Source organism: Acipenser ruthenus, chromosome 36 (genome assembly GCF_902713425.1).
Source record: "Acipenser ruthenus chromosome 36, fAciRut3.2 maternal haplotype, whole genome shotgun sequence".
Taxonomy (NCBI): Eukaryota; Metazoa; Chordata; class Actinopteri; order Acipenseriformes; family Acipenseridae; genus Acipenser; species Acipenser ruthenus.
This window is the reverse complement of record NC_081224.1, coordinates 8,128,282-8,147,003: the sequence shown is the minus strand read 5'-3', so window position 1 is coordinate 8,147,003 and position 18,722 is coordinate 8,128,282. Positions and strand designations below refer to the sequence as shown.

Sequence of the window (18,722 nt, the reverse complement as noted above, 5' to 3'; positions counted from 1 at the left end):
AATCTTACCATGCCCCTCCCATTTAACCAAATATAGACTGGATTTAGATTTCCTTTCGTCAGGGGGTGTCACCTCATCTACCATATATATAGTTTGTTTTTCTTTAATAGCATCATTACTTCTGTAACCTCAGAGCACCTACCACAATACATATCCTCATCTCAACATCTGCTGCAATGGGAGGATCACCATCATGCGGTAAATCATATTAAAAGCCTCATCTTTACCACAGAAAAAAACAGTTGTGCGTATTTATGTATCTCTCCTTATTTTGCAGAACCGCCGAGACCAGAGCCACTTCTCCCTAATCCATGGCGTGAAGTTGAATTCAGTGATGAGTAAGTGATCAGTTTTTAGGGGGCCAAGCAACGTAGTTGCTGGACATCTATTGTTGTTATTATTATTATTATTATTATTATTATTATTATTATTATTAGGCTTCCAAGCCGTAGTCTGGGGAAACCTATTGTTTTTGTTAGGATTATTATTATTATTTTTTTTTCTTTTTGTGAAACGCTATTGAAGCTAAACAGAAGGTACTCGAAAAAAAAATGCATCCTTTAAACCAAAAGACAATCGAAACAATAACATGTCTGATACATGAGCTTTACAAGTCACACTAATACAGTTTGTTTAAATAAAATTATTTTTACTGACTTAACTGATAATAAAACAATCACAAATCCTGAATGTGTTGTAACGAAGCCGCGCGTGTAACCTATTTAAAAGACTACATGAGACGGGGTGGCGCAACATTGTGAGCGCATCTTTCATTGAGCTAATCTCTACTGAAAACTATAGACATAACTCTTCAGAATCGCTTGCTCTATGAAATAGAATTGTATCTGTGAAGATCGTACGGCTATTCACAGAGAATCCTCCCAAAAAACGGACATTTTACTATAAATATTCTCTAAAACACTGTGTATCATTATTTAATCGCTGTTTAGCAGCTCAACGTGAACTGCAGATGAAAACATACACATTTCACGTCCACATTTTCCACCTGTACACTTGAACAATTTCGATTGACTGGCTTTTATAATTAATAATATAGGTCATTTTAGGTAACAAAAAAGTATACACAAAACTCTTCAGAATCGCTTGCGCTATGAAATACACTTGTAACGGTAAAGCTCCCTCGGAGAATCCCCCCAAAAAGCGGACATTTTAGTATAATTGCAGCTGACCAGAGTAATGTTGTTTGTTTACTTTAAATATCCTCGTGGACATGCAGGCATATGCAGAACTGTAGGCGACACATACGGACACACACACTGTAAGTAGGGTTGCCACCTTTTCCGCAGACCAAACCCAGACATGCTTCGGAAACAAATTCTGGAAGTGATCACGCAATAACTATAGAGTTTAGTAAGACTGTCTCTCAAATCTCACATTTCTCTCTCCATCCTCTTTGTTTTATATGCATGGTGACTAACTTGTGAATACTTTTTAGCTAAAGCATTTAACTGTAATCATTTCTTAAAAACCCACGACTAATTTGGTATTATATACTGCCCCATGTAAACGTTACATGAAAGCAGTTCAGTAATGCTACTTTTATATCTGAATATTAACTTCAGCTCTTTCTTAAACCTACTATAACCCTGTATTAAATACTGTCCCTTTTAAACGTTATACTGAAATATCTCAGTGTGTTGTGCATGTATGATTTTTACAGATAGTAGTTTTGAAATACTCACTATTTATATATAGTATTTATGTTTTATCATTTAATATAGGATGTGTGTTGATATCAATTGGTTTTGATTTGTTGTGGATTGAACAGAATTGCAAGGTTTGTATGTTTGTAATTTATTAGAAGTGACTGTTGTTGTTTTACAAAACTGGTGTGTTTATATGAGCACTATAGGTAATGCAAGTAGTGTAATGTGTAATACATAAATAGGTTTATATAGTATGGTTAAGTTCTGCTAAAGGTCAAATTTAAAGCTGGCTTTAAAACTTCCCATCATTTCTTATTGACTGCAGATGGTTGTTATATAACATGCAGAGTTCTGATTGAAGCCAAAATTAGCATAAATGATCTACGTATGATTATCTTTTACAGTTGTTCAAGGGAAGTTGCTATGGTACAAAACATGGCTGTTGTGGGCCAGTAAGATTTCAGTATTGATCATCTAACCAGTGATTCCAATATTTTTGCCAAAATTGAGAGTCAGCTGTGTCCAAAATGATTTGTGATGATAACGTTCCATCTATAACAGCCAATGCGCTTAAATTTCACGCTAACTGCTTGGAAGCCGTAAAGTTGCTTGCAACTCTAGTTATTATTATTATTTTTCTTTCTTCCGAGACCTCATGGCAGGCTTATGAAATCGGGTATGTAGGTAGCTGGCTATGTGCAGATAATGTCCCCAAATGAAAAAGTCACATGGTTCGACCGCAATATTGGATCTCGTGGAAATTTTGTGAATTTTTCAAAACTCTTGCCGTTAAAAACAACTTAAGGTGGAACTGTGACAATGGCAGCAGATAGTGCAGCAATGGCCTATAAAAAACATATGTTCAATCGAGGTCGATTGAACAATTACTTTGCCCGCTATGCTGGATTGGCGCCAAATATTCAATAATCTTCTTGTCTTAAACCACAACGTCAATCGACACCTAAACTGGCACGCATGTTCACGGCAAGGTCCTTTTTTACGCTTGTTCAATGCAAAATTTTTTGTTAAAAAACATGGCCGCGGCTTGCAAATAATTGACAGCTCTATTTTCATACATTTGTGCATAAATCCAAAGTGCAATACCCTACAGTCATGAAACTTTATATGACCATATAGACTCACGTGAAGTACTGGTGAAAATGACACATTTTGGTCACATGGTTTGGCGGCCATATTGATAATTGTAAAAAAACTTTTGCAACCCATAACAAGAACACCATTGCACTTCAATGTCAACACAATTGCACAGACCACTGGAAAGTAATAACTGATAAATTGGCACACTTTGTTCAAGGTAAGTCGCTGCATTAAAAAACATGGCTGCCACAATCCAATCAAATATCAGCTATGGTCTATATCCATATATTTCAGTATAATCTTATGGTAGAATATAGTAGACTGATGAAACTTGACAGAATAGTAGAAGACTGTGAGAAATAAAGTCTATGAATGAATTAAGATGATTGGGCAATATTTCAATATGGCTGCCAAACTATGTGACCAGATTTGTACGTTGCTGCTTCCATACAGCCATATGTCATATTTGTACAGCCATACCATATCCATACAGCCATATCCATAGTCATATATCATATCCATACAGCCATATCCATAGTCATATATCATATCCATACAGCCATACTGCCATACTTGGCCCCCTACATTGCTGCTTGCAGCTATATTTTTATTTTTGTATTTTCTGAAATATTTGTAAGACTGAGCTTTTTAAAGTTTGACATTTCTTTTCATTTTTTACTTGTTTTACAGTGCTTACATGAAACTTCAAGAAGAAATAAAAAACCACCAACCACACCCTAAGGCTTCCACAACAAATATTCTTATTTCGGGCAATGTGGGTTCCGGAAAGTCAAGCTTTCTAAATTCTGTGCTCTCAGAACTCAGGAGAGAAGAACTCAACGGCAGAGTGCAAAACATTCAAGCCGTGAGACCAGGTGCACAAACAAGCGTCACACAACATGTAAGTGTTTAAATTCCAACACCTCCTACACTTCTCATCTAGTGTGCTTAATTACTGTGTCCTGTCATCTCACTGGCAGTAACAGCAGAGAAAAAAAGCAGCAAGTGCACATGAGGTTCAGGTGCTTTAAGCCGAGGGGACACTAGTCTACATGTTGATAGAAAAATGTAGAAAGGGAGATATTTTTCTTGTATACATATATCCTGCCAATCAGGACTGTAACTACAGTTAGCTGCAGTGTTATGTGAACACAAGTATATAAATCGATATTATTTCAAACCCATCATGTTGCAATTTTAATATAAACTGTGAACGCTTACCTTCCACTGTTTGCGTGATTTAATACTTGTGTTTTTTAACCGGACCAGTTGCACTTGTCACATAGAAAGCCATTGTAAATGGTAATGTGGGGTCATCCTAAAACCCGTCCAGAAGTGCCCGGAGGAGCCCGGAGCATATTATTATTATTATTATTATTATTATTATTATTATTATTATTATTATTATTATTATTAATAATAATGACAATAATAATCACATATTTATGTATTTATGTATCGGGAAACAGACAAAGCAAGTACCTTTCACGTTCTTTAGCCTGCAACAAACCTGCAACCAAACAAAGAACATCAACTTCCTTCTATGTGTTTCATTGCCTCTTACTTTTAATAATGATTTAGGCAACTCGATACAACATTAACAACAACACACGTTCATGAAGCAGTTGGCTTCACTTACAGGTTTGCTAGCATGCTTCTGTCTGTTCTTTTTCCTTCTCTCTAAACACTTTACTTCTGCTGTTACGTCTCTCTGTTCTGTCCACAGCTGTGGCCCAGTACAGAAACACTGTATCCCAATGTATTAATACATAAATAAGTGATTCTGTATAAGTCCAACTCCGAAATGTCGATGTGTCCAGTTTAAAACAAACCGCACACACACGCACGTTTTGTGTATTTATTTTAAATGTACAAGTCATTGTGCTAAAATGACATAATGTACGAATGTAAAGCTGTTATTGGCTTATACAGTACGGCAGTAAGCTACACATCAAATAGTACACTTTCTGTTTTATTTATTTTAGTCTATAAGCTACCAGTAATAAATCAAATACAAATCCATTGTGCTGATACGCTGTACACATTGTTGACACATAGATAATAAAAGGTGACTTAAAATATTTTAGTATATTTTCTTTTTAGCCTATTTCGTCTACAATTAGCCCAAAATAGATCATAGTGCCTCATAACACGTGACAGGAAATATAGCCTACTGCAAACACTTAGATATAAAAACATTTTACAATTTCCAGACACTTTGTAAAACACATCTGTTGAGTTTACACCCCCCTTATAAATCCTGTTCTTTATGTTAGTGGTTTGTGAGCTGCTTATATCTGTTCTTTCGTTTATTTTCTTCTATTTTGTGTCAGTGTAACAACCGTCACTTAAACTGTTGCAAGCTACTGAAGGCGCTGTGATTAACTGAAATAAACTCCAGGGGCTGGAGGGGGCACAAAACACCTGAACTATTACATTTAAGCACAACACATAAGGATACATTTCCCCTTAACTGGGGTATTGACTTCAATGTGTTGTGTTCCTGAGCTTCTGAGCGAGTGAGGTAGGCTAGGTAGATATGTATACATATACGTATATATATCAGTGAGACAGTATCTCCTGGAATACACTGATTTATTTATTTATTTATTTATTTATTTATTTATTTATTTATTTATTATTATTATTATTTATTAGCAGACGTCCTTATCCTGGGTGACTTACAGTCGTAAACAAAAATACATTTCAGGAATCACAGTACAAGTATTAATACAATTAAGAGCAAGATAAAATACAATGACTTCGGTTCTAGCAAGTACAAGTATGACAAAATACGATTCAATAACGGAGCAGATAACAGTGTCAGTGATAGTTACATTAGGATATAATTAAATACAAAATACTACAGATTAAATAACACTTGTGACAGATTACAGAACTCTAAAGTACAGGATTAAATGCAGTAAAATAGGGGGCAGATAAGAGCAAGTGAAGCACCTTTAAGAAAGAGTGATAGTGTCCAGAGGGAAAAGTGGAGTTCTACAGGTGCTGTCTGAAGAGGTGAGTCTTGAGGAGGTGCCGGAAGGTGGTCAGGGACTGGGCAGTCCTGACATCTGTAGGAAGGTCATTCCACCACTGCGGGGCGAGGGTGGAGAAGGAGCGGGCTCTGGAGGCAGGGGAGTGTAGAGGAGGTACAGCCAGTCTTCTAGTGCAGGCGGAGCGGAGAGGTCGAGTGGGGGTGTAGGGAGAGGTGAGGGCTTCGAGGTAGCTGGGTGCAGTCTGGTCAAGGCATCTGTAGGCGAGTACAAGAGTCTTGAACTGGATGCGAGTGGTGATTGGAAGCCAATGGAGCGAGCGGAGCAGTGGAGTTGCGTGGGAGAAGCGAGGCAGAGAGAACACCAGACGAGCAGCGGAGTTCTGGATGAGCTGGAGGATGCGATGAGGGGGCCCAGGGAGCGGGTGTAGAGAGAGAACAGGAGAGGACCCAAGACTGACCCTTGGGGGACTCCTGTTGAGAGAGGGTGAGGTGTGGAGGTTGCTCCACGCCAGGTTACCTGGTAAGTGCGGTTGGAGAGGTAGAAGGAGATCCAGGCCAGAGCAGTGCCAGAGATTCCCAGGTCAGCGAGAGAGGATAGTAGAATAGAGTGATCGACAGCAGAGAGGTCGAGGAGAATTAGGACAGAGGAGAGAGCGGCAGTTCTGGCAGAGTTTAGTGAGTTAATGACAGCCAGGAGGGCAGTTGAAGTGAGCAGAGCGGAAGCCAGATTGGAGAGGGTCGAGCAGAGAGTGGTTGGACAGGAAAGCAGAGAGCTGGCGGTGTACACAGGACACAGGACACAGGACGTCACGGACAAAGTGGGCTGTGGCAATGAAACGTAACAACGTAAAATTGTTAGCTAGGTTTTACATTTTAGTGACATACTATATCCTAAATTGTAAAACTATTTCTGGTACAGAAATAGTCTACACATTTTAAAAAATGGACCTATTCTTAATGGAAAAAGTATCCTAATGTTAAAAGGGGTGTTAGTGTTGTATTGTTATTTCATTTATAATACACACAGTACATGGTGCTGTAGATTTTTTGACTGGAATGTAAAAGCAGGAAGGAGAAACATAGTGTGTCAATATAGATATTGTTTGAGATGTTTCTGTACTGGGTCACAGCTGTGGACGGAACAGAGAGACATAACAACACGTGTGTTGTTGTTAAAGTTGTATCGAGTTGCCTAAATCATTATTAAAAGTAAGCGGCAATGAAACACATAGAAGGAAGTTGATGTTCTTTGTTTGGTTGCAGGTTTGCTGCAGGCTAAAGAACGTGAAACGTACTTGCTTTGTCTGTTTCCCGATACATTAATACATAAATACGTGATTATTATTTTCATTAATAATAATAATAATAATAATAATAATAATAATAATAATAATAATAATAATAATAATAATAATAACTAGAGTTGCCAGCAACTATAAGGCTTCCAAGGTACTAGTGAACCGTTAGACTATGTGTTCCATAGTAAACATGGCCCTTTCTAATGAGTAACAAGCCATTTGACCATTAGTAAAGGTCAGAGGTCACAGGCTAACATTATTTTATAGAGCAAACATGGGTTGTTATAAGTGTTCCATAGTAACTGGAGGAGTTGCATTTTAAAGCTAAATGTAGAATTCCAAAATGATGGCTATATGTCACGTCACGTGATATGTATAATTGCACACCCCTCCCCAACATATGTGAGAAGTTTGAGGGCAATAGCAGCAATGTTTTTTGTTGTTTTAGTGTCTTCAAAATGAGTTACCAAAAATACATAATCCTATATGGCTGCCAAACCATGTGACCTATTCGCTCCATTTTTTTCAGGGTCAACTAGCAGTAGTCATGTACCAAACTGCGAGCGATTTCGTGCAACGGTTTTCATTTTATGGGTTGTTAAAGTCCTTGGCAGACGATAAGAAATAACAATAGTGATAATCCTATCATAAGAGAGGTCAAAGGTCACAGGCAATAACTGTTTTTGATAGAACACATATGGGTTCCTATATGTGGTCCATTGTAACAGTGGCCCTATCTGCATTCTATAAGGAGTTATCGACTACTTTCACTTTTGACCTCTGATGTCATAAACATGGCCGTCATTGACGAAAACGTTTTCTTTGAATAACTTTTAAAGATTGACCATTCATAAACATGTACATCAAGTTTCAGAGCTCTAGCTTAAGCGGTTTCGGAGGAGATAAGTTTTGACCTACGGTTTCATTTTATGGGCTTTAAAGATTTACCATTGCGGCAGAAGGAAAGAAAATAATAATAATAATAATCTCTTGAAGAACAATATGCTTCCAGCCATTCTGCTTGGAGCATAATAATAATAATAATAATAATAATAATAATAATAGACTCCGGGCGTCTCCGGGCTCCGCCAGGCATCTCCGGTGCCTCCGGGCGCCTCTGGACGGGTTTTAGGACGACCGTGGTAATGTATACTACTACGACTAGCTCCAGAACCGCGCCCTGAATGCATGCATGCCACTGGGTTCCCCTGGGTCCTAAGTCCTGAAAAATATAGGGCTCTATACTCAACCATCAGTAATTGAGTGTGTTTTACCAAATTTTACCGAAGCAATGTTTTACCATTTTGTCGGAAAGTCCAAGTGATACACAAACATAATCCCCTAAAATAAAACAATTTGGTGACCACACATTCCCCCTTAAATCCGTTGATGCAATCCGTCAGTGAAGGATTTCATCTGTACAAAGGAACTGTATTAAAGACAGGGAGTAACAGGCAGATGATGCTCCTCCAGGGAAAAGCAGACGAAACCCGTTCGAATGTCATCATGAACTACGAGCTAACAATATGAGAGGGGAAAGTAACAAAAAGTAAATAATATAATGCAAACTCATCTATTAACAAAAATACATCTATTAACAACAAAACAGCATGCCTTAAATTGAAATTCAATTTACTCAAGAACAAAAAACAGCTTCTCTTCAATTTAAAATTCAGTTTACTCAAGAACAAAAAACAGCTTCCCTTAAATTGAAATTCAGTTTACGCTAGGGTGCGCAAGACCTTTATTTGAGCTGTGTATTTCAGCTCCACAGTTTATTTAAATATGTTTTATTTGAACTGTGCAAGCACAAAGTGTCAATCATTCCCCTCAGCCTCGCCCACTTCCACTTAAGGAAATCGGGGCTTGCTCTTCCTGTCTGCCGACACGTTCAGCCAATCACAGCTAACTTTAGTTGTAACCCAAAACTGACACTCAACAGACGAGTTCTGGATGGGGGCACCGAGCTTTACAGAAGGACCGGGATGAAGTTACTTACTTATTCCCGATTCGAGGGCTGCAGTTAGTTACTTATTCCGGATTCAAGGCTGAAGTTAGTTATTTATTCCTGATTCGAGTGCTGAAGTTAGTTACTTATTCCCGATTCGAGTGCTGAAGTTAGTTACTTATTCTGGATTCGAGGCTGAAGTTAGTTACTTATTCCCGATTCGAGGGCTGAAGTTAGTTTCTTATTCCCGATTCAAAGGTTGAAGTTAGTTACTTATTCCCGATTTGAGGTTGAAGTTAGTTACTTATTCCCAATTCGAGGGCTGAAGTTAGTTACTTATTCCCAATTCGAGGCTGAAGTTAGTTTCACATAGTGTATTTGTTGCTTAGTTCAAAACAACATGTGACTTTTTAATTAAATATCTGCTATTAAACAAGGCCTTTTTTTCTTACAATTCGTAATAAATGCTCTAAATTTCATACTAAACAGCACTTAATAGTACTGTACATGCCACTATGCATCATACTGTATTCGCAAGACAACTGCTTAACCTTCAACATCACACCCAGCTTGAGGTGGCAAAGCCCTCACAATGTGTGTTAATATGCAGAAAAAGAAGGGTGTGTGTGTATATTTCACAGCATAGCCTGTGAATGCCTACTTGTGCCACTCTGCAATCTACTTTATGTTGAAAAGAAATGCTCAATCTTTAAAATGATACCTTACTTGAGGTGGCACATGCAGACTATCTATGTGATTTCCCCCTTAGAATGTGAGCTAATATTCCATACATAACTGTGCGAATCAGTAACTAACTTCAGCCTTGAATCCGGAATAAGTAACTAACTTCATCCCGGTCCTTCTGTAAAGCTCGGTGACCCCATCCAGAACTCGTCTGTTGAGTGTCACTTTTGGGTTCCAACTAAAGTTAGCTATGATTGGCTAAACAGGAGATGTGTATGTCAAGTTACCCGAGGAAATGCATCAGACATTTTTACATTTCATGAACTGCGTTCTCCATTTTAATTGGTTAACCATTCTTAATTATTGCAAGACAAGTAGAGTTAATTTGAGTTTCAAGAAAGCCAAAACCCACTAAAAATACTAATGACAAACATTAAAAAGAAGATATATGATACCACATATAAATATGTAAAGTAATATGACTGACTTTTTCAACTTAGTTGAAAAATTATGACGTCAAATGACAGGACAAAATTTGACAATTTATTTTCAACTTCACAATAAAAATAACTACAAAAACGATTTTTTTAAATGCTTTTATTGCACCAGAAACATACAGTAAGTTCCCATGAGGTCTATATTTAGATACTATGTAGGCCTACCTTTCATTGTAGGTCAATGGGGGCAGTGCTAACTAACTTCTTTTTCTGGAACTTGATATGAGCTGTAGAGTCCTACACCTCCCTGCTGGGTGCAACTTCTCAAAATCTATCTAAAAACAAACAGATCTTGCCTGCCAGTACAGACTCAGAATTGGTCCTGCAGCTGCCGCTATTGGTTTCTTCATTTGTCAGTCAGAAATATTCAGACTGCGACGGCTGCTGGTAGTTATTTTAATTTTCAGCGTTGACTGGAATCAGACAATTCCGTCTTGTGACTTTGACTTACGATGGCGGCTTCAGGGTACACCGTACGTGTAGCGATGACACGTTTAAACAAATACTTCAACTTCAACTCTGCCAGCGCTACACACTTCATACACCTGACAACACAATTAAATAATATACATGTTACGCACTTTTCCCTGGGACCGGGCCCTAAAGCCCCCACACACTCTGTGCCTATCCAGATGTTGTTTATCTTTATCTCTGTAATAAGATTTATGCAGGTCGATGCACCGTATTGTTTAAAATAATTTTATATATATATATATATATATATATATATATATATATATTTATGTGTAACCCATTAATTGCAGGTTGATGCATTATATAAAATGTGTACTGTATATTATTATTATTATTATTATTATTATTATTATTATTATTATTGGGGGTCCGGACCCCCCTCTTTCGTTAAAAATGTCAATATATTGTTTACTTTAATGGTATGTTTTGTATCAGGTTTCCCCCTTCATGACAGTCTGGATCCGCCCCTGCTTTGTTGATAGGAGATCTGTGCCTGACGTGTCCCTAACACACTCCTTTCATTTTTGTCTACGGTTTTGAAGCGAGTCTGCATAACAGTTTTGCATGTGTTCTGATTTTTTTAATTTTGTAACTCATAATCCACCATTTATGTGTTTAAAAAAATAAAAAAAAAAGTAAAAAATAAACTGTTTATGCTAAATGCATTATTTTGTTACTTGTAAATAAAACTACACTTTTGTAATTCATGTCTCACTACTTTTCATTTAATTGAAACGTGTTTGCAGTTGTCGGAATGTGGTTAAGTACTTCTTGTTAAAAGACCAGATTGAGTTCCTTCTGCTCTATATTTAACCTGGGGGTGGCGCAGTCGAGTAAGTTTTGTAGCACTTCAGGTAAATTGGGTTTTCTGGGCTTGAGTGTTAATGTACCTATACCTTTAGCATGCTACACATAACATCAATGCATACACATAATAAATATGATCATTGTATAATTTCTTTGCAGCTAAAATGCCACACATTCAATGACAAGATGAAAATCTTTGATACAGCAGGATTTGAATTGGAGAAAACAGTAAATGCCACGATAATATTAAAGAAGATCATAGATGGTGAAGTGGCTGAAGACACAAAGGTATGTAAGTAATGTTAATGCAGTGATGTGTAAAAGACTTGTAGAAAGCATTTTGAAAGCGCATTGGCTCCTTTGAGTGGCTCAGCAGCTGTAACATCATTGAATACTATTTTCACACAGTATGATGCAATGCAAGTGAATACAAAAACACCATGCATTTACAACTAATGCTTTCAGCTCCTTTAAAATTCAAATTCATGTCAGAAGTAGATACAACTTTCAAACAGCCTTAGCTTTTTTATTTTTTTAATGTCAGGTGTATCATGTCAGGCTTGATCTTTACACACACACACACACATCTTTGCATCGTGTTTTTTTTTAGGGGGAGTGGGGAATTCTCCCCATTATTACACTGAAAGAAAACACAGCTTATTTCAATTGTACTAAAACTGTGTGAGTTAAAACCACAGCAATTAACCATACTTAATAAGTCAGTTAAAACATTCCCTCTCAGTAAAAATCATAAATCACAAACATAAAATGTATTATTAATCATCGTCATCAAATTCATTGGATATCCAGCAGGTCATTTTAATAGACCTCAGTCTCTGAATAGCTGCTCTGCTTCTCAATGCATATAGATGACTAACTGGAGGCATTAAAAAGAAAAATGCAATAATCTCAGAAAAAGGGTACTTTTCTTGGTAATATTTTAAGTGTCTTTTGAGAAATGGTAACTGTTTTCTAAAACTTATTTTTGTTTTTATTTTTTAGTTTGACGATATTCTGAAATCAAAAATGGAAGGAGACAAAATCCACTGTGTTGTGTTGGTTCTATCACTTCATACCGCTGAAAATATGCACCCAGCATTGATTCAGTTTTATGAACAATTCATTGGAATGCTCACAGAGACTGGTAATATATCATTAGCATTGTGTGTGCCAATTTCTCTGTGTGTGTATTTATATACTTTATATACTCATATATATACCTTCACCTGTTGAGAATAGAATAAATACTGTGCGCTAGCTTCAGACTGTTATCATGTGCAATTTGTATCTTGTGTGTGTGTGTGTGTGTGTGTGTGTGTATATTTATATACTTTATGTGCTCGATATACAATATTGTTTTTTTTATTTTGTTTTGTTTCTTTTCCTCCTTCTTTTGCTTTCTCTCTCTCGTATATACTATATATCCCTGCCACCTCCACCAGGTAAACATCTTCACCTGTTGAGAATAGAATAAATATTGTGCGCTAGCTTCAGACTGTTAAAATGTGCATGGATTAGGGAGTGGTTAACATGTAGAAAACAGAAAGTACTGATTAGAGGAGAAGTCTCAAAATGGAGCGAGTTAACCAGTGGTGTACCACAGGGATCAGTGTTAGGTCCTCTTCTATTCCTAATCTACATTAATGATTTAGATTCTGGTACAGTAAGCAAACTTGTTAAATTTGCAGACGACACAAAAATAGGAGGAGTGGCAAACACTGTTGCAGCAGCAAAGGTCATTCAAAATGATCTAGACAGCATTCAGAACTGGGCAGACACATGGCAAATGACATTTAATAGAGAAAAGTGTAAGGTACTGCATGCAAGCAATAAAAATGTGCATTATAAATATCATATGGGAGATACTGAAATTGAAGAAGAAATCTATGAAAAAGACCTAGGAGTTTATGTTGACTCAGAAATGTCTTCATCTAGACAATGTGGGGAAGGTATAAAAAAGGCCAACAAGATGCTCTGATATATTGTGAAAAGTGTTGAATTTAAATCAAGGGAAGTAATGTTAAAACTTTACAATGCATTAGTAAGACCTCACCTAGAATATTGTGTTCAGTTCTGGTCACCTTGTTACAAAAAGGATATTGCTGCTCAAAAAGAGGAGGCTGTGTGGTCCAGTGGTTAAAGAAACAGGTTTGTAACCAAGAGGTCCCTGGTTCAAATCCCACCTCAGCCACTGACTCATTGTGTGACCCTGAGCAAGTCACTTAACCTCCTTGTGCTCCGTCTTTCGGGTGAGACGTAATTGTAAGTGACTCTGCAGCTGATGTATAGTTCACACACCCTAGTCTCTGTAAGTCACCTTGGATAAAGGCGTCTGCTAAATAAACAAATAATAATAATAATAATAAAAGAGTGCAAAGAAGAGCGACCAGAATTATCCCGGGTTTAAAAGGCATGTCGTATGCAGTCAGGCTAAAAGAAACAAGGACCAGGGGTCACAAATGGAGATTAGATAAAGGAGCATTCAGAACAGAAAATAGGAGGCAGTTTTTTACCCAAATAATTGTAATGTTGTTGAAGCTGACACCCTGGGATCCTTCAAGAAGCTGCTTGATGAGATTCTGGGATCAATAAGCTACTAACAACCAAACGAGCAAGATGGGCCGAATGGCCTCCTCTCGTTTGTAAATTTTCTTATGTTCTTATGTTCTAATTTGTATCTTGTGTTTGGTTAAGTGCTCCTTTCTTCAGCTCACTGTGGTAGATTATCTAGCTGGTAATGACTGCTGCGTTGAACATGACTGCTTAAAAATAGGTCTGGTGAAGAATCCCCGAGTGGCTCATCTGGCAAAAGCAGTGCCGCGCGGCGTGCAGGATGAGTCCTACAGAGCAGGTTCAAATCCTGCCTGTGCGCAGTCAACCGGTCTGCGCTGGGGAGTCCAAGGGGGCGTTGCATTGGCTCTGACGCTTCCAGCAGGTTAGGGAGGGAAAAGCCGTCAGGGACTGTCTCTCCTCATCAAGCCACAGTGAACTCTACAGGCCAGACAGCTGGTAAGCCTGGGTGGAGATCTGCAGGGCTGGTCTTTGTCTTCCAGAGGTTGGTACCTCGCTGATATCCGCTCTTGGTTTGTTGGGTGTAAAAAGGAAGTTGGCTTGGTTGTGGGATAGGAGGATACTCACTGAACCTTCAGATCTGCTGCACTGTGTGGAGATCGCTGTTTGTTGAGGAGAAACGATGATAGTTGGAGATTCCAAATTGGGGGTAAAATAGTTGGGCACTCTAAATTAAAAAAAAAAATAGGTCTGTTTTCAATGATCCTGATAAGCATTTTTCTTGGGTAACGCTACCTACAGGGGTAAAGGAACATTAGGTTTTTGATGATTAGTGTTAATCAAGTCTGTTATGTGAGTGATTGACCTGAAACATGATCTTATTTTCTATCCATCATCACACTATACTTATAACACAACACTTCTAATTCATCATTTTTCAGGAGTACCATGCCAGCTGCTTGTTACATTCATTGATAAACTTGTTGAGAAAACTGAGGATTTGAAAAGTCTGTACAGGAGAAGAGATATGAAACAAAAGGTGAGTCAAAACAATATCAACATGGATTGTAACATACACTAATAAAATCCAGGGCTATTCAAGAAGATTTAGTAAGAAGAGTCCAAGTAGCACTAGACCTGAACTGATAAATGGGTGATTTTTTTCAAGTAAACACTAGATACAGGAAAGAAGAACTGTATGAAGTTATGTGGCAAAGTGGTTAACAGTGTGCAGGTGCAGGTGATCAATAATCAAACAGACAATGATAATCCAGGTGTAAGGGTGTTTTATTTTGTAATCCAATTGCTTGATGGCGAAACAGCAGTAAATAATAACAATGTTAACAGGCAATACAGCGGCAAGATTGGCTGGCAAGACCTATGGTCAATGGAACAGAGCAGGATCAGTTTCCTCATCAGGTCAACATATGATGTTCTCCCATTAACACAGAACCTAAACCTCTGGGTAGGAGAGGATCCCTCGTGTCCTTTGTGTTCATCACCTGCAACATTATTATTATTATTATTATTATTATTATTATTATTATTATTATTATTATTATTATTATTATTCATTTCTTAGCAGATGTGGCTCTTAGCCAAGGACGGTTTACTTGGTGCCATGACCAGGTGCTGCGATGTTTGGCCTTAGCATTGGAAGACAAGCGTAACATGACCAATAAGTTGCCACCAGTTCCATCAAAACATTACACACAAAAGACAACATTCCTCCGCCCAGGAGGGCAACCGCCAAGAAAAGGTGTTAAACTCAATCCTCGCCCACGACAACTGGAAGCTGCTAGAGACTGGAAAATGCTGGCAGATGTTGGTCAACGGCTTATTTTGCCACCACTAACCTTCGACCAGATATTGTCTTGTGGTCTGGATCAGCACGCCTTGTTCACCTGGTATAGTTAACAGTGCCATGGGAGGATGCTGTAGATGAGGCGTATGAGAGGAAGAAATTGCGGTATGCTCAACTAGCCACTGAAGCGGAACAGCGAGGATGGAGAGTCCGGGTTTACCCAGTGGAGGTGAGTTGTCGAGGATTTGTGGCACACTCTACAACCTGGCTTTTCAGAGACGTTGGATTCAGTGGCCAAGAGTTGCGTTGCACAGTGAAGAACTTATCTGAAGCAGCAGAGAGAAGCAACAACTGGCTGTGGTTGAGACGGAAAGATTGTGGTTGGGGATGTCAAGCACAATAGAAAGAAAGAAACGCTGATGTGTTGGTAAGTAAGCTGGGCTGAGTTGAGTGGGGGACGGAGGAGAGTGATGCTAGGACACCAGAATCACTGTCGAGCCCTCTTGAGGTGTCGTGGGCTAGTTGACGAAACACAGAGGATGGAAGGTGCCCACTTGAAGAGCCCAGAGATGTTCCCTACTTAGCTCAATCCAGATGGCTGTCATGCTGATGCGCTGGGGAGACCGCACTGTGGTTGATCCCCGGAGCCAGCATCGCAGCTGTTGTGTGTGCTGATGCGCTAGGGAGGCAAAATAAGCTGATCCCTGGAGCCGGCATTACACTTCAGCCATCAACACCAGGCAGAAGGATATCTACATCATCATATGGAAGGAAACGCAAATGGATGGAGACACAGATGGATCACATTAGTTTACTGTAAAGCTACGTCTTAGTTGGTGCTTATCTTGGCGAGAGCCGAGTTCAAATCAGCATGAAGTTTAACATCTACTCTCGTGTAATGGAAATTACGGTCTCCTTCTGGTGCATATCTAACCACACAAAGGAACAGATTGCTTGGCCACTTCCCCTTTTATACCATCAGTCTTGCCTCCTTTGGTAAGGAGTGCAATCGCTTTTCCTCCAATCAATGATTGACACATCGGCGACCATTTTGGGGCAATGACTTGTAGTATTGTGGCTCCGCCCCCTTTCTAAGATGGCCGACTTACAACCCTGGGAATGAATTATCTGGCCATCCAGTCCAGGGCACTCTGTTCCCTTTACACAGTGCCCTCACAGGTCAGGAGGGAGATGTATCACCAAGAATCATTCTGTCTCTGTCACAAGTTAAAATTATTTCTTATAAACATAGATTGATTTTGGTGAAATGTGGTAAAACCCAAACGTCCAGAAAACAGCCATCCTTTTTGGATGGGTCAAGGTAAACCCAAATATTCAAGTGTTTATTAATACAACAATGATTGTTTGTGTGGCAATAAAACAAAGAAATAAAAAGAAAAAAAGCTGTAAAATAAAACTGAAAATCGCTGTGCAGTATTTCTGGAGGACATCAAGTACAGCATGTTTCACACGACACATGCAGCAGGCATTGAAATGTGCTGTTCTTTCTAAACAAATACTTTATTCATTCTCTTTCAGATTGAAAACATAGCAAAGAACATGAGAATTTCAGTGAGCAACGTCCTTGTGGTTTCAAACTACTTTGAGGAGATGAAAATTAACCAAATAAAAGGAACACTGCTGTTGGAGGCAGTTGGTCAAATGCTGATGGCTGCAAAACCCTTTCAAGAGAGAATGTAGAGTATCACATATCACACCTGAAGCACGCTGAGCCCATTCACAAGTTTAATTGATTTCCAGTTGGAGAAGGCTGTGGTCCCAGATACAAAAAGTAACACCCAAACAGCTCTATCACAGATTTACCTTTTGTATTTATGATTTTTTGTATTATGAATCCTCTACTTGTATATTCTTTGTTAAATTTATATAAATAAATTTAGAATCAGACATTTTTTCACCATTTTTATTCCCAATTTGGAATTGGCACTTCTTATTATTCAACCCCTACACTGACTGGGAGCGATGAAGACAGGCGGTGGCATAGCCCGTATTCAAAGCAGGTTATAGGGCACTACTGCCGTCAGCTTTGCATAAACAGAAACAAATTATCAATACGTGGCTTTGAATTATAACCTTCGCATTATATGTTGGAAGTTCCTTTAACCGGTTCCTTATTAATAGCAGCTAAAAAAGCTAAAACTAACAAATGTTCTGCGATAATGTAAAAGACTGGGGAAAATCATGAATGAAATGTGAATGATGTTTTTTGAAATAAATAAATAAAATCTGCTTTTGTTTCCTATTTATGCAGCACTTTCACTCATGTTTGCTGTTGCTGTTGCTATTGTATTGTATTGTATTGTACTGTATTGTATTGTATTGTATTGTATTGTATTGTATTGTATTGGTCAGTCTGTCTAATAAGGGGGCTCATTCAAACACCTTTCAAATGTATTAACTTCAGGATGTCCACATTACTAACCACTGTATTTGAAAATCCCATCTCATACATTTCCCATGTACTGTAATATAGTTTCCCATAATCCATTTTATTTTTAATAATAATAATCCTTGTTTTAAATCAGTTTGATATTGACATGTTTGTGTCTCTCTATACTATGTTGGTTCCTTATCTGTATTATGCATTGCAGTTACAGGGTGGAAGAATAAAGAGCTTGATTGATCCAATGTCTGTTGCAATCTTGTAATTTCTGGGTACACCCACAGCAGCAAAAATGTCACAATACTAATAGTATTTTATAATTTATATGGTTTGCTTTTTGTTTGTTTGAAGTATTACTATGTAATGTGTTTCAAGAGCACTTTAGGTATACCAGCAGTATATATATAGTTTAGTTTTAGTTTACTTAAAGTTGTATTATTTTATACTTAAGTAAATTCAACCTACAATTTAGGTATACTAATAGTGTACTTCAAGCTACTAATGAAAAACATCTGAATGCCATAAAACTTCT

The 18,722-nt window shown here is 38.1% G+C and overlaps 2 protein-coding genes across 3 annotated transcripts in view; one reads left to right on the top strand and one right to left on the bottom strand.

Moving 5' to 3' along the window:
• The window catches only part of LOC131706682 (interferon-induced protein 44-like), a 65,789-nt gene extending 65,532 nt beyond the window's left edge, over nt 1-257 (bottom strand). For both annotated transcript variants that reach the window (XM_059008254.1, XM_059008256.1), the window contains exon 1: nt 143-257. The gene's annotated coding sequence lies outside the window, so the exon portion shown is untranslated. The remainder of the gene's footprint in view (nt 1-142) is intronic.
• On the top strand, nt 17-17,833 carry LOC117965554 (interferon-induced protein 44-like). Its single transcript, XM_059008258.1, has 7 exons — nt 17-198; nt 278-338; nt 3,456-3,666; nt 11,631-11,759; nt 12,474-12,615; nt 14,924-15,021; nt 17,326-17,833. The coding sequence occupies exons 1-7, from the start codon at nt 177-179 to the stop codon at nt 17,485-17,487; spliced, it is 825 nt and encodes a 274-aa protein (XP_058864241.1). The 5' UTR covers nt 17-176; the 3' UTR covers nt 17,488-17,833.
• Nucleotides 17,834-18,722: the final 889 nt, after the last annotated feature.